The 17,088-nt window shown below is 40.1% G+C and overlaps 1 protein-coding gene across 4 annotated transcripts in view; it reads left to right on the top strand.

Annotated features, from left to right (window-relative positions):
- ATP9B (ATPase phospholipid transporting 9B (putative)) overlaps window positions 1-17,088 on the top strand; it is a 161,451-nt gene that overhangs the window by 107,233 nt on the left and 37,130 nt on the right. For all 4 annotated transcript variants that reach the window (XM_043888757.1, XM_043888758.1, XM_043888759.1 and 1 more), the window contains one exon: window positions 6,260-6,420. In XM_043888757.1, coding sequence (XP_043744692.1) covers window positions 6,260-6,420 — 161 coding nt within the window. The remainder of the gene's footprint in view (window positions 1-6,259; window positions 6,421-17,088) is intronic.

Raw genomic sequence — 17,088 nt, 5'->3', positions numbered from 1 at the left:
CACGGAGCTGATCTGCACCAAGGTAGTGTCAGCTCTGTGAGGGCTCGTGCTGGGTCCCCCCTCCTTTTGAGTTTCTCACAGTACTATGGAAAGTGTACTTCCTGGTTCAGTAGCTGAGCTTTACGTTAAGGCTTTTTTTGTTTACATGAAAAACATAGCAACCCCATTTTATTTTTGAATGTTAAATATTAAGAAATATGTGATAATATATGGTAAGCAAGGAAAAATATCTTAAAATGCTGAACATAGAATAGTCGGGCAAAATTTATTTGTAGGCAAAAATGTATAATGTGAAATATTCTTTCAGTACAGACTTTTAAATGCGTATTGTATAAATATAGATTCTGACTTTTAAAAATTAAGGTGATATAACATTAAGAATTACTGTGCTGATACTTGTTTAGGGGCTTTTAAAGCACAGATTATTGAGCCAATAGACTAGAACAGCTAAAAGAAGCACTTCTTATTTCGCAGATCACTGGGGCAGGAAATGGTAATAGCCGAGTTGTCTATGGGCGGGTGGTGCCTGCATGCAGGGCAGACACTTAGGACTAAGGCGCTCATGTCCAAACATGAATGAATAAATAAACTGGAGAAGAAGGGGAAAAAGGGCTATATGGCATCACTTTATAATTTAAAAAATACTTTTAAAACTCTAAACTGGAAAAAGTTATTGCCATAATATTTAGAAGTTTACATTTAGTGTAAAAATTTCAGAAGTACATTACTGAAAATTACTTATTTTTTTTCTTATTTTTAAGATTCTGCTATAAGTAGAAAATATGAGACTGATTTGTTTTTAAGATATTTAAAAATATGTGCTTTTTATAGTAATTTCAGGAGGTTAAAGCAGTGATCCTATATCAGCTTTGTAGTCACAACCCAAATTCTGAATGATGTGGGACTGACAGGCTGATCCCAGAATAGTTTAGCTGCTAAAAGGGAGATAGCAACAGCAATGTCACTGTTTCCCCTAAGTCGTCTTTGTCATGTAAGGCTGTACCTCGGCCTTTGTAGAGTTGTCTTGAGTGTATTTGCTAGTAGATTGGAGGCTTTTCTGTTTTTCGAATTGAGATGTGTTTACAGTGAAAATACAGGACAAATTAAAATGATAACTTAGCTTTCTTCAAGAGTTTAAATTGGCTTTTTGACATTTTGCACATTATTGTTTTGTTATTCCAGAATACCTTCATGTAGTAGGTAAGGAAATGTGAGTTTAGAAGGAAGGTTACAGAGCTTGGATGTTCACATAACATTAATCCAGGATAATAGCACATGAAGAGCAGTTGGTGATGCTTATTAATGCCTTTCGTTTTCTCTGCTACTAAGTTTTTATAACACGAGACTTCTGCATTGATTTCTTGGGTACTTGGGGGGACTTCGAGACAGGCTGGAGAGGTGCTGTGTTGCTGAGATAAGGTGGGGTCTCATTCGTCCCCAGTGCCTTAACAAACCTGACTGATCTTTTGTTGATTAAGCAGGAGGATACCGTATTTACCCTTCATTGTTAGTATAAACCATTATTTTACTGAGAACCATTAGCTGTTTAAAACTTGGTACATAAATTAAAGAGGAGCTAAGTGGATTTGTGATCGCTGCCATTAGTGGCGTCTTAGATTATACAGGCAATTATTGTGCTCATTACCCCAGAGCAGCCCCTTCCCAGAGCCATTGTGGTGCCTTAGACATTATGCACAGATTTCCCCTTGGAGATTAAAATTTCCAGTAGCGTATTTAATTTTGTTATCACAGTTGTTTCAAGTAAAACAAATATTATGACAAGTGGAAGAAAATTTGCTTTACTAATATAGGAAATTACAAAAATGTTGAAAGTTACTTCTTAGAGTACTTAATTTACCTTTTCTTGTACAGTCATAATTACTTCAACTGATTAGTAATATATGTTAGGGGTGAAAAGGTTTTGAAATCGGAGTAAAAGGTATCTGGCCTGTTTAGGTGTTTTAAACGTTTTTAAAGAAGGAAGAGATTCACATCAAAACTCAAGTTACCACCTTTATAGAATCTGTAGCTTTAGCGTTAATTAGCTTTCATGGTGAATAGTTTTTGAGTCCAGATTGCATTTTAGACAAGTTGAAGAAACTTTCAAGGGTATTCTAGAAAAAATGAGTATAAAATTAATTGCAAATGACCTTTTAAAAAACAGTTGAACTATCTCTCTTCTTCTCACTGTGTTTTGTTAGAATTGACCGCCCCCCCCTCCAATAAGACTGTACTATTGATATATACTATAGCGTGGTTGCAGTTGTGTTCCAGGAAGAAGAGTCATAGTTGAGAAAAGGCTCCTGAAAGACAGCAGGGAACAGCCCACTGCTGAGAGACTGTGTGTTCTCTGCTAAACTTGTTATTCCCTCCTTTCAGTTAGAAGTGGTTGGAGAAGACAGCATGTCCGCCTTACAGGCACCAGTCAGGCGGCTGACCACATGTCCTCCTCCACTGGAGACGTATTAACACTTTGAGTGAACTGTGTATCAGGGTGCAGTGGCCGCCTGTAACATTTCAGTCCCACATGGGGCATTGTTTCAAAGGAAATTTGGTGCCCACTGCTGACCGCTTCCTCCTGCCTCTTAACAGACCTTCCTTCACTACCGCAACGCAGGGGAAAGTGTGAGGTAGTGGTTATGCATTTTGCAAGACAGTGATTCTTTATTTTATTACAAAAAAGACCAACTCTGGAAGGCCAGATTAAATCATTCCTTTCACTTTTTAATGGGATTTGGATGAATAGAGTAAAATATGCACTTTGCATTCATTGATAGCATCTTTACGTTGAGGTAATTGAGTCTTTTCTCGCTGACTGAATGAGTAATGACTTCATCTGACCCTCCCGAGGCCTGGAACTCAGGCCGCCTTTGTCACCGCGGAGGACCAGGCTTTGAAACATGCTCTACTTCCCTGGCTTAAGTTTTCTTCATTTTAATCCAAAACCCTATTTTTCTCAATAATTCAAGCATAAACTATGTAGTAGTTGAAGTAGTGGAGAATGCAAGGTATTTGTCCTGGTCGTGCTGGTTTTAAATGGAGTTGATAAATCAGGCGCCCAGGTCCCCACTGCCCACTCTCAGGGAGGCCCAGCCCCACGCTGCTGGAGAAGCTTCCAGAACACCGTTGGCATGGCTCATCCCGGACTGGCTGGCCCCACTGCCCATTTGCCGGGTCACTGTGCTGGAAGTGACCGCCAGGAGTGCAGGGTTACCCCCAGGGAGCACTGCATACCCGGCCGGCCCACGCAGCCCGGGAAGGGCCTCATCTGCTGCAGACACGTGGACACAAGGCATCGCTAGGATCCGGGGAAAGTCTCCAGAGTTCCGAGTCCAAATAGTGCGACCAGAGGCAGTCATATGTCCTAGGCCTGGGCCTGTTGGGGTGTTGGGGGGTGTAGTGAGGGGCGGGGCATTGTGTAAGGGGCCAGTAGAGGGGCTGAGTCTGCGGGGTGGGGGCTTAGTGAGGGCCAGGGCCTTCTGGGGGCTGGCTCGGAGGGGTGGGGTCTGCAGACCACCCTTGCCCCTCGCCCCTACCCCAGGGCCCAGTGGCTCCCAGCCCACCCAGGAGACCCTGCAGTATCTGGGTCGGGTGTGAAAGTAGGGTGCTTGCCCTAAACACACTTTCAGCCGTGTTGCTTCTGGGTCCCTGTTGTCATTCCCATTGCGTGTGCAACCTCTTTAAAGGCTATAAGGTGTCAACCAGCAGTGATGCTGATTGTCAGTTCTAGGAGGTGACTTTGTCCATAAGCTTGGTTAGAGAAGATTTCTCTCTTATAGGATATATTACTCGTGTTCATCTTGATCTTTCCTACTGTTGTTGTTCAGTTGCTCAGTCATGTCTGACTTGCAACCCCATGGACTGCAGCAGCCAGACTTCCCCGTCCTTCTCCATCTCCTAGAGCTTGCTCAAACTCATGTCCATTGGGTCAGTGATGCCATCTAGCCATCTCATCCTCTGTCATCCCCTTCTCCTCCTGCCCTCACTCTTTCCCAGCCTCAGGGTCTTTTCAAATGAGTCAGCTCTTCGCATCAGGTGGCCAAAGTATTGGAGCTTCAGCATCAGTCCTTCCAATGAACATTCAGGATTGATTTCCTTTAGGATTTGATCTCCTTGCAGTCCAAGGGACTCTCAAGAGTCTGCTCCAACACCACAGTTCAAAAGCATTAATTCTTTGGCATTCAGCCTCCTTTATAGTCCAACTCTCACTCCTTACATGACTACTGGAAAAACAATAGCTTTGAGTAAACGGACCTTCTTTGGCAAAGTGTCTCTGCTTTTTAATATGCTTAACATTTCCTACTAGACTGACTGTTTCTTCCCAGGTGAAATCTCATAGTTTACTCATTTTTCATAACCTTAGCACGCGTGTGTGCTCAGTCGTGTCCAACTCTTTGTGACCCCATGGACTGTAACCCACCAGGCTCCTCTGTCCATAGAATTTTCCAGGAAAGAATACTGAAGTGGGTTGCCATTCCCTTCTCCAGGGAATCTTCCCAACCCAGAGATTGAACCCACGTCTCTTGCATCTCCTGCATTGGCAGGTGATTCTTTTACCACTGCACCACCTTCATTTTTCATAACCTTAGAGTTTAGCAAAAAATGTAGTAGACTTTTAAACTTGCTTGTGTATGAATGAATTGTCTTCGCTGCTGCACTTAGTGAATTTTCTGACAGAGTTTCGTGCTTTCTTTTTAAGTACAAGTTCTAACATTCTCTTGAGGGTTTGTGTCAAATATTAATCAAAACAAGGTATACACTAAATATGTGAGGTTGGGAAAGACTCGCCTTTTATTGGCCAAAGTGATGTTTGAAAAGGCACTACAAAGTAAACTGTTATTAAGCAGCTTAGTAATCCTTCAGGTTTTAAATTTAAGGTGTTTATAAAGGTATTTGTCCTGGTCGTGCTGGTTTTTAAATGGAGTTGATAATCAGACTCCCAGGTGCCCGCTGTCTTGGTAGTTTTGCTAATCATGTTTCCCTTTTTAATTTCTCTTTTTCAACATTTGTACCAGATACAGGAGAAACTCAGATGACAGATAAATAACCCGATAGGATTTAGTTTTCTGCTAGAGTCATAAAACTTAGGAGTAAGCAGCTCTGTTAACACCTGCTGTGCCCTGGCCTGAGGGGGGGCATGCTGTCTGGGCCCCTGGCACCTCCGTTAGATGGGCAGCGCCAGTTTACCATGGAGGAGAGTGACGCTTAGAGAGTGTGAGACATTATCCACAGCCACACGGCTAGCAAGCAGAGACTGAAATGCAGGTCCTCAGCGGTAAAGACGGCGGGCGTGGCAGTGAGAGCTGTGCAACGAGGCAACATAGCCAGCACCCAGACTGGTGCGGACATGGCGTCCTGAGGCGTCTCTGCCGCTGCGTGGAGTCCCTTCTCCTCTCTGCGGCTCTAAAGCCTTTCTGCAAAGCCCCACACCCCTTCCTGCCCGCCACACCGAGTTGCACGGTGGTCTTTCGGCCATGAAACTCGGCCGGGAGGAAGACTGGGTGGAGGTTACTGGGCTGAAAAGTGAAGTTGCGTGCTTCAGAAGAGCTGTGTTCTCTTAGCTCATAGGATGGGCAATGTTTGGATGTCTCACCCTTTCTACCTCCAGGATCCCACACAGATCACACACAAAAAAGGAATGAATTCTTACTGACATAATTTTCCCATGTCTTGCTCAGCTGGTAAATAATCCACAGACTGAATCTGAGTGTCATGTACCTTCCTGGGAGAACCTCCAATGGAGGACTTCTGCAAATTAACCAGTTGTCGTTGCAAGCTAACTATTCCATCTGTTGCTTTTGTTCTTAATTAAGAGAAGTTGTTTTCAGAGAGGCTCTTGGCAGAGGGGGATGACAGACAGCCGTCCTGTTCTGGCCTGGCCCGTGTGGAGGAAAAGGCACCTGTGCTCCCGCAGGAGCCGGCTGTGTGCCCGCGCATCCCCTTCTGCCCAGCGCTGGTTGTAACCTCATCGTTCAGAGAGAGGATCTCAGGACTTGTGTTTTCTCAGTAGCCTCTTTCTGGAAACCTTCTGGGAGCCATGACTCATTTCCAGAAATTCTCCCTAAATCTCTAGAACCTTTTTGGGAAAAACGAAATGTCATAAGTTTTCCCAAGCAAATGTAAAGTGAATACATCTTTGTGTTTTATTGTAATAAAGGCTAATACAAAAGAAAACTTAAGACCATCCTCCCTACCATGTATTTAGACTTGTAAAATTAGAGACACTGTGGCTCTGTGCTAATTCTGTATTTTCTTTCAGGTTGGTTTGTTGGACCTTGAACTCAATCAGCTGACCAAAGCACTATTTCTGGCCTTGGTTGCCCTCTCGGTTGTCATGGTGACCTTGCAGGGATTCGCAGGCCCGTGGTACCGCAGTCTCTTCCGCTTTCTTCTCCTCTTCTCCTACATCATTCCCATAAGGTGAGTTTAAGGATGAGGAAAACCAGTGTCTGGTTTCATTGAATATGATGTTATTGAATGTGTTGTTCTCAGTGTGAAAGAAATGATCCACTTAGAACTAAAGAGGGAAGATATGGGACTGACTCTAACCGTGACTGCTTCCCTTTCACTGCGGGCACTGACTGAGACGTGAGCGTGGGCCTGAAACTCCCGGTTGAGAAGAAGGTGGAGGGGTCCACTCTGTTAGCTTTGGCCCCAGCCCGCTCAGTGCTGGAAGGCCTGAGCCCAGGACCTGCCCCTGTGTGAGCCCCGCCCCCTGATGTGAGGTGACCCTGCCCCGAACCCCAGGGGGGGCCCTGCCCCAGGACAGCGGGCCTCCCGGGGAGGAGCCTCTAGGCCTGCATGGCCTATCTCAACTGTTAACACACTCCCTCCAGACTGTCCTGCAGCTGCCAACAGCCATCTCCTCCCGTCTCTCTTGAGCAAACACATCTTTTCTTGGGATTTCTTAGGGTTTTTTCCTTTGTTTTCATTAATCTTGTTTTCTTTGTTTCTTTTCCTTTTATCAGTTCTGAAATTTTATGTGATGTCCTTCATGACTATTTCTGTTGTACAATGAGAAAGGCTGAGTAAGAGTGCTCTTGCTGCTTTAGGGCACTTCTGTCTTTGATAGAAACCATTGAACAATATTCAGATTTTATTGCAGTTTTTTAATATGACTATGTTTAATTTCTTCTTCTCTGTAGTAAACTATGTAAAGAGACTTGACATGTTTCCCCTTTATCCTATTAATAGGAAATACTAATTATAGTCATGAAAGTTAATACATAAGTATTTTTAAACAAAAACTAATGATCATTTTCTCACATTTCCATTTTATATATTTATAGTAAAAAATTAGATAATACCCAATAACGAGAAAGAAAGAAATATTTATAATCTCTGTAGCTAATGATAAATTCTATAAGACCTTTCAGATGTGGATATACTTACAGACTTATAAGTAAGAATGTGCATACCTACTACACATAAGTATATTAGTGTTCACACATATCCTTTTTTAAGTCTATATATCCTTTTAAAAAGTCTGCTTACGTGGAACTTCCCTGGCAGTCCATTGGTTAAGACCCCACACTTCCACTGTGTGAGGCTCGGGTTCAATCCCTGGTGGGAAACTAAGACCCTGCCTGCCACTGGTAGGGCCAAAAAAAAAAAAAAAAAAAACTCTGATTACAAAATGAGAAAGGTACAAGGCTGTCTGTAAATCTGGCTTGTTCTAGTTTTTCCATCAACAGTTTTATATTTAGATTAACATGCTTAGTCAAGCTTGGAGAGATTTACTGGACAGAAGTATGACTGCACCTCTGTTTATCTCTGAGATATCTCACATGTACTTCAGCGTGATAGTTTTCCTCATTTTTCATACTGTGAGAATGCAATTATACAGGTTCAGCAAAAGGGATGAAAGTAAAATGTAAAACATATAGAGAACACTGATTTAGGGGCTTAACATTTGATTCAACCAAGTTTGTTTTCTCATTGCAAAGTTTCCATTAAAATATAAATAGCAATACATTTTGGTATTTACTAAATATGCTTCTACGCTTAACAAAGAATCAATTTTAAAATAGTCTTAAAATATTCTTTTTTCTTTTTCAAATGACCAGTTCTGGAAAATAAAGTGCTTTTTCTTCTACTGACCTAACACTCTAAAAGGCTTTTCCATTTTAAGAAAGGAGAGCTGTTTTATTAAAATTCTCTACAGAATTAAATTTGTTTGAGTCACCTGATATAAGTTACTTCATCTTTCAAGGAAAATAGCATAAGACTTACCTCTACTTTTGTAATTCAGAAATAAATATGTATTCCTGAAGTCGTTTGTTTCTCTCATAGTACAAAGCCAACAGTCAGAATTCTTTGTGGCGCATGTGAAGTCCCTCAGGTCAGGGACTTGCGTTACCTGTCTCTGGTTACTGTGCTTTCTGCATATCCTGTGAAATGCTGCCGCACAGTCTAGTTGAGAATCAGAAACATGTGTCTTAGCAGTACTGAGGCAGGGAGGCTTATGTGGGCAACAGAAGCAAGGTGGTATTTGACTGGGTGACAGCGGTGTTCCTTCCCAGAAACACTGGAGGGCCTCTTATGGATACGGTGTCTTTATGGAAACACTGACGTTGATGAGTGTTTGTGTGGCCTGGGAGACGATTTTCCTCTTTCACTCTAAGTCAAGCAGCCAAATCAGCGGGTGTGGGAGTGCTTGCCAGGGAAATGCCCACGTATTCATTCTACCAGCTGACCGCTTGGCGGGACGCCCGGTGCTCTGCCCAGAGCTCTGCTCGGTCAGCACACCAAGAAGGGAGTGTTGAAAATGTTAGCTAACACAGGCACAACATTTGTTTGAGAATTTAGAAATTAACTTTCCTGGAGCTTTATTGAAGGAAAATACTTAGATTGTTGTCAAATTATTTACAGGGCAGATACCCTTCCTGCAGCATCACGAGTTTGTGCTAACCTGACAGCTTCATTTTCCAGGTAGAATGCTTGGAGAGTACTTTCAACCTTACTTAGACCTTGGAATGATATTCAGTTATTGACGGCTAGGGACATTTGCAGTCTCTCCAGACTGCAGAAGATGCTAACCTTAGAAGATTCAATGTGTGGAAAGCATGCACTGGAGGGAAGTCCTAGAGTGTGGCTGGACAGCCTTTTGCTGAAGAGAGGAGGTGTGTGACTCTTAGATCCACTTAGCCATCTCAGCAGGAGTGAAGAATAGATGGGCCTGTCCAGCAAAGACCTGTGGAGGGGCCCTTGTCTGACAGTGTGGTCCCCCCATGACACACGTGAGAGACCCTCAGAGTTTTGGAAAATGTTGTATCAGCAGTAACACTGCCATCTTGGAGTGGAAGGGACAGAGATAGGACAAAATAAGAAGCCTGCCAGACTCCCAAAATTCTGCATGGGAGAAATGGGCTGGAATTCTCCATGGCTGGAAATGGGCTGATAGAGCTGCCTGGCTGCAGGCACGTGCTACATTTGGGGAAAAAGGAAGAATCGCTCTGAGGCCAGAGCTGACACATGTCCTGCAGAGGCTGTGGAGCTGGGAGTCCAGAGCTGGGGCTTCCAGGCACAGAGAATTATTCTCAGCTCTTGAAACCTTATGGAATCTGCTTCGCTGGGAAGTTACTACAACTGCTTTGTAGTTACTTAATGATGTCTGGATGTTAGTTCTTTTTCAGTTCTCTGTTCTGCTGATAATCTTTCTTAGTCTTTAACTTAAATTTTTACTCACCCAGTGGTTAAATTATAAATAAAATTGTTAATTTTACATTGTCAAATTTATAATTCTGTTTTGTTGTTGGCTTTCACTCTGTACGTTTAAGAATTCCTCCTCTACTCCAGAATGGTGAAGCTGTCCTGTATTAACTTCTAGAAGTTTATCAGTTTTCTCTGACCACTGGAAGTGTTTTTGTTGTTTCCTGTTTTGGTGGGGGGCGGTTAATCGTGTGAAGTAGTATTTTCACTTACTTTTCCATACCAGTCCTCTTAGTACCCTTTATAGAAAACACCTCTTCCCAATGATCCACGGTCCTCTCTGTCACATGCTAAGAATTCGTATATGCACAAGTCTGTTTTGGGTTCCCTGTTCTGGTCTTTTTGTCTTTTCCTGACCAAATAACAAAGTGCCTTAGTTCGTAAGCCCTTATAATAAGTTGATATTTGATAAAAACACGTCCTCCATGTGTTCATTGAGTGCCTTTGCTCTCTTTGTTCGGGCTTCCCAGGTGGCTCTAGTGGTAAAGAATTCACCTGCTAATGCAGGAGACATGGATTTGATCCTTCGTTGGGAAGATCCCCTGAGAAGGAAATGGCTTCCCGCTCCAGTACTCTTGCCTGGAGAATGCCATGGACAGAGAAGCCTGGCGGTCCACAGTCCATGGGGTCACAAAGAGTCGGACACGACTGAGCACACATGCAGGCTCTCCTTGGTCATTTACATTTCATACTAAATCTTCCAAACCGTGGCTCTGAAGTATCTCTTACCTGTGTTAAGTCTTTTCTAACATCTCAAACTTTTTAAAAACTTTCATTGAAATCTTGCGTAACTTTTGTTAGAACTATTTTTAGATACTTGACATTTTTCAAATGCTGTTATAAATGCCATTTTTTGAAAGAACTGTTTCCTATATATTTGTTGCTGGTATAGAGAAATAAAATGGATTTCTATAAAAATGGTTGAATCCATCCATTTTGGTAAAATTTTATTCTAATTATTAATCTGAAATCTATTGTATTTTTTCAATAATCACCTAGTCAGCAGATAATGATAGCTTGCTTTCTTTCAGTTTTTTGTACCCTTTGTTTCTTTTCCTTCTCATTGTAGCAACGATTTCTAGCTTAACGTTAAGTGGCTATAGTGATAATGGACATTCTTCTTTTGTTCCCAGTGTGAAAGGCAGAGCTTTCAACATTTCATCATGAGGATGCTATAAGTTTTTACAGAACCCCTTCTTTACAATATATAATAGAAGTTTTCTCTATTCCTATTTTGTTAAAAATTGTCTTTAAATCACTGATATAATTTTTAAAATATTTCTACTAAATCTTTTGAGATGATTTTTCATCTTAAGTTTTTCTTCTTCAGATATTCATATGCCAGATTATACCAACTGACTCTGTGTCACACCTACCATGTATTATTTGGGAGGAAAAGCACAACTTGGTCATGGCATAATACTCCTTCATGTATTGCTGGGTTCCATTTGCTCGTCATTTTTGTGAAGTTTTTGCATTGGTTTATCTGAGTGAGATTAACTTATGCCTCCCTCTCACATCGTCTTTTGGTGTTTAGTGTCAAGATTATGCTGTTCTCTTAAAATAAATCAATGAGTCTTCTCCAAAATATTTTTTGTTTAAAATTGTAATCATTTATTCCTTGGGCATTTACACATCAAGGAGGCCATGTCAGCCTGAACTTTTTGTTGTTTGACAGAGTTGTTTGACAGAGTTGATTTCTCTACTGGTTTAAATATATTTCTTAAATACTTAAAGTTTAAGTAGTTAACTTCAACTAGTCAAAAAACTTTATTTCAAGTTTTTAACTTCTTGAGTCAGTTTTGGACAGTATGGTTTTTAAGAAATATGTCACCTGTACCTAAATATTCAAAAATATTTATTAACATTTGTTAATAATGTTCTCCTATAATCTCTTCTTCTAAGTGTGATCTGTAGTGTTGATTGTCCTTATTCCTGATACTTACTTCTGTCCCTTCTCTCTTTTTTTCTTGATTAGTCTCCCAGTGGTTTTGTCAACTTTAGTAGTCTTTAGGAAAACCTACTCTTGGCTTTATTGATTCCCTATGGCTATGTAATATTTTTCTATTTTAATAATGTTAACTTAGTTTATTTCTTTCCTTCTACCTTCTTCGGTTTGTATTCTTCTTCTTCAGATAGATGATTAACTCACTAGTTTTCATATTTTTACCCTTTTTGAAAATATGCAATTGAGGCTATACATTTCTATATAAGTACTACTTTGGCAGCATCCTGTAAGTTTTCATATGTAGTATTTTTGTTATTGTCAACTATAGATTGTTTAATCTTCACTGTGATTTCTTCTTTGACCCATGGTTATTACAAAGTTATTTCTTAGTTTATAAGCATATTTGACTCAGTATGTCTCTGTTCATAGTTGGCTTAATTGCATTGTTGTCAAAAAACATGCCATTCATTATTGCACATCTATGAAATATGTTGAGACTAGTTTTAGGGTCCAATATTTAGTTGGTTTTTGTGGACATTCACTGTGTACTTGAAAAGAACATGAAGTCTAAATTGTTGATCTCAGTGCTTCACAGTCTGTGAGGTCAGGATTGTTCATCTTGTTCATAAGTTTCTCTGTACCCTTTGCTTGTTTTCTCAACCTTTTCTGTTACTGAAGGTAACAAAATCACCCATCAGTATTGTGATTTCCTTTGAATTCTAGTTTTGGTATTATATATTTTGTGACTTTACTATTGATGGTATCCAAGTTTAAATCATTACATATTTCTGCTGAATTATGCATTTTCTCATTATAAAGTGACTTTCTTTATCTCTGCTAAGGCTTTTTGCATTAAATTCTACTTTGCTTTATGTTAATATAGTGATGCCAGCTGGCTTTAATTTGCTTGGCATGTCTTTTTCCTTCTTTGTACTTTCAACTCTTCTGTGTAATTATATTTATGTGTGTCTCTTATAAATAGCATAAAGTTTAATTTTAACCTACTCATAGTTTTTGACTATTTAGTGCATACACAATTACTGTAATACTGTTGTGTTTTTAGTTTAAATCTATTATTTTATATTGTGCTTTTAATGTGATGTAACTGTTCTGTATTTTTTCTCTTTTCTTACCATTTTGTTATTTTTTCCAATTCCACCTTTTCTCTAGTAGTTTGTCAGTTTTATAAGAGTTTCTGTTCTTTTTAGTATGTATCCTTGAAATTTAAAACATTCTTAATTTCCCGGAGTCTAAAGGTATTAGTTTCTTTTGCATGTCATCTTAACAAATGTTTTACTCCACTTGCCCCTTCTGACCTCATCCATTTTTGTAATTTATCCTAATTGTAGTTATTCTTAAACTGCAGGATATTAGTTTTATACATTCCCTCTTAATTTTGATTTATCAATGTTTTCTTCTTCCTGCATTTCAGAACTTCCATGTAGAATAGTTTTCCTTCTGTCAGAAATTTATTCTTTAGTTTTTGCTTAGTGAGGGTGTTTTTTGGGAACTCCAGATTTCTCCTCTTGAAAGATAGTTTCACCTGTGTATAGATTTCTAAGTTGTCACGTTTCTCTTGCTCTCTTCTGGCTGCTGTTCACTGCTTTTCGTTTCGGTCCTACTCCTCTGGGACCCTCCCAACATCTTTCAGGCATGCTCTTTGTTGATGCTGTCCTGCTCTCTGACACAGTGCGTCTGGATAGATGTTTATTCCTGAATCTGTAGATAGGTTTCTTCTACTCATCCAAGAACATTCTCAGTTTGTCTCTAAATCCTGCCTTTGCCCTATGCTGATTGGGCAGAGACCCACCCATACCCTTTGTTGCTCCTGTTTTACTTTTGTACTTTCCACCTTTTTGTTTCTTGCTTTAATCTGTTAATAAATAATATTCCTAATGACCTGTCTTCCAAGTCACTGATTTCATCTTTGGCTATAAGATTTATTAGTTTAATAAGATATTAAATAGTGTTAATAAGATTTTAATAGTTTAATAAGATATTAATCTAATTTCTAAATTTCAGTTATTGGTATTATTTTAGTTCTGAAATTTCATTTATTTATGGAATTGACTATTTCATTTTTATTTTTGCCTATTTCACACAAATATTTTTCTAATTTTCCCTATGTATCCAAGTGTTTATAGTCCATGCCTGTCACATGTATATATCTCATGCCTTTCTCAGTTTTGTTCTCTTGTATTTTTTTCCTCTGGCTCTTGTTCGTGGTACAATATGTTTGTGTGCTATGTGGTGTTTGTTGTTTTTAGTTTATTTGGATTTTGTTTGTTTCTTTGCAGTTGTATTTGAAAAGCTAACTATAGGAATCATTTGAAATAAGAAATGGAAGTATGCTTTTCCAGGACAAATACCCTTACTTCTCAACTGTGTACTTGTAGTTACTACCTGTCTTGAAACAGCTTCATCCAAGTTCAAGATTCATGGTTACAGACTTATTCAGGAAATGTGAGCCTGACTCCATCACCACCTGCAGGTGCATTGGTCCAGGTGGTCCCTGAGTTTGAGAGCCATGGGTGAATCACCTGGTGAAAACATTGTTGAACCATTGCTTGCCATCTGTGGTGTGTCATGAAAATTTTAAAGAATCATAAAATGAAACATTTGGGGGAGGGAGAAATCAGATAAAATTACATCTGAGCTTTTTTCCTTTAAATGACTGTTTACAGGAAAAAGTTTTGATTACTTTAGATAAAGCCTGTCATTTAAATGACTTTTATTTTCTTTTGCTCAGATTAGGATCTAAAAATAAGCCTCTCTTTGGAGGAATATGTGTGAATTATCTTAGGTAGCTTCACTCCCTGAGGAGCCTGGTGTGCCCTGCAGCTGGCTCACCTGGTCCTGATAAATGTGCGGGTTTAATTGTAACAAATTAAGTTTAAATGCAGCAGGCTGTGTTGGGGGGCGTGGGGTTGCCCATGGCCCACGCTGCGCACCTCACTTGTGCAGGGTCCAGGCTACCCCCTCAGACACTTCTGTGGCTGTGGGGAAGAAACAAGGGGGAAGAAAGTGCCACCACTAAGATGACCTCTATGTTCTAAAAGTAACCTCATGTTTTCTCAGCATGGCATAAAGCAGGTTCATGTTCCTCTTGGTGACACTCCTGAACACGCTAGCTTGTGAAGATAGTTTATTTCATTTTTCTTATATGTGTAACTGGAGGAGAATGTGGCAACCCACTCCAGTGTCCTTGCCTGGGAAATCTCATGGACAGAGGAGCCTGGTTACAGTCCATGTGTTGCAAAGAGTCAGACAGGACTTAGTGACTGAATAGAAATAACGGTATGTAGTGGTGAAGGTAGTAACTGCCTCTGATTCAACTGGCCATCTAGAACAGCAGCCGCTTTCCCGCTTATTTGGATAGGTCTCTAGAAAATTTCACACCTGCTAAATTAGTAATGTAATGAACTTAAATATGTATATGGTATCTATTTCCTTATAATCTATTATTATAATACTCAAAATAGTAGGCTTAATATATATTTTTTGTTCACAAAAAGTGTTACTATAAAGTATTGGGTTGGCAAAAAGTTCCTTCAGTTTTTAAGTAAAAGTAAAAGACATGTTTTTCATTTTCACCAAGAATTTATTGAACAACATATTCTCCATTTTGTTCCACTACCTTCTGCCATTTTGCAGTAACTTCATAATTCCATCATTCCAAAATATTTTGTCTTTTTGAGCAAAGAACTGTTCCAGGTGCATTTTTTAGTCCTCCATGAAATGGAAACTCTTTCCGCTAGGAGAGTTTTGTAAAGACTGAAATCAATGGAAATCTGCAGGTGCAATGTCTGATGAATACAGTGAATGAACTGGAACTTCCCAGCCAAGCTGTCACAGTTTTTGCCTGGTCAGCAAACAAGCTTGAGGTCTTGCGTTATCCTGATGGAAGCTAATGTGTTTTCTGCTGACTAATTCCCCAGGCTTGCTGTCGAGCACTGCTTTCAGTTGGTCTGATTGAGAGCAGTACTCGTTGGAATTAATCCTTTGGTTTTCCATATGAGTTCATAATAGAGGATTCCCTTCCAGTCCCACCATGTACACAATGTCACCTTCTTTGGATGAAGACCAGCCTTTGGTGTGGTTGGTGATGGTTCATTTCCCTTGCCCCATTCCACATTATTGTACAGTATTGTACAGTATCCACTTTTCATTTCCTGACACAATTTGTTTTAAAAATGGAACATTTCATTACGTTTCAGTAAAGAATTACATGTGGAAATACGATCAAGAAGGTTTTTTTCACTTCACATATATGGAACCCAAATATCAAAATGATTAACATAACCAAGCTGGTACACGTGGTTTTCAACACTTGATTTGAAAACTTGATTTTGAGTATCTTGGCTGTGTCCCATGTGGTATAACATTGATTATTCTCAATTAATGTCTCGATTTGATTGCTGTCAACTTCAACTGGTCTACCCAACTATGGAGCATCGTCCAGTGAGAAATCTCCAGCATGAAACCTCACAAACCGCTTTTGACATGTTTGGTCAGTCACAGCAGTTTCTCCATAAACTGCACAAAGCTTTTTTGTGTTTCAGTTGTGTTTTTTCTTTTCTTGCACTAATAAAGCATAATATGCCAAAAATGTTGCTTTTTTTCCATCTTCAATATTAAAATGGCTACACAAAAATTCAGCGATTTTGTTCATTTTTTTTTATGCATGCTATGACAACTGTCACAATACAATATTAACAAAATTGTGTCAGTGAAGTTAAAGATAACTAAGTGCTACTAGAGTCATCTTATGGAAAAAAACAGAAGAAACTTTTTGGCCAATCCAATACCAGATGAACAGAGGCCTGTGTTTTAAGTTACATAAAATTAGAACATAACTAAAAAGTAAGTTAAATATCTAACTAAAAAGTAAGTTGAAGTAAGTGATGATAATTATTCTGTCAACTTGGTGTTTGAAGTTTGAGCTTCTAGAATCTTTTGGCATTATAAATGAGGATTATTGGACTGACATTTGATCAGGATGCCCAGTGTGAATCAGAGTGAACATAGCTCTGCTTCCTCCCTGTGTGGTGTTATCTACCATCTTAGTTGCAGGCGTTTTTCCTTCATATGCAGCGGCTCTGCTCTGTTTTTATGAACGTGATGCTCTGGGGCTGGTGCTCGGAGGGCCTTTGCCCAGCCTCCTCCCGAGCCTGCTCCCCTTCATGGCCTCCTCCACGTGGGGGAGCTTCTCCTTCGTTCTTGTGAATCATGGGGGTGGATGTCAAGACCCCTCTCAGATACTGATGCTCAGTGATTCGGGGCAATTTCCTCCTACGTGTTGCTGGCCCCTTTGAGCCTGGACCCACACTGCGGTCCACCTCTCCCAGGTCCATCCAGCTGCATCGCAAACCAGGCTGATGGGCGAAGGATGAGCAACTGGCTGAGAAGGGGCCTGCCGACTTAGGTGT

This window comes from Cervus elaphus, chromosome 27, assembly GCF_910594005.1.
Source record: "Cervus elaphus chromosome 27, mCerEla1.1, whole genome shotgun sequence".
NCBI lineage: Eukaryota > Metazoa > Chordata > Mammalia > Artiodactyla > Cervidae > Cervus > Cervus elaphus.
The sequence above is the reverse complement of the archived record's forward strand: the minus strand, read 5'-3'. Positions and strand labels throughout refer to the sequence as shown.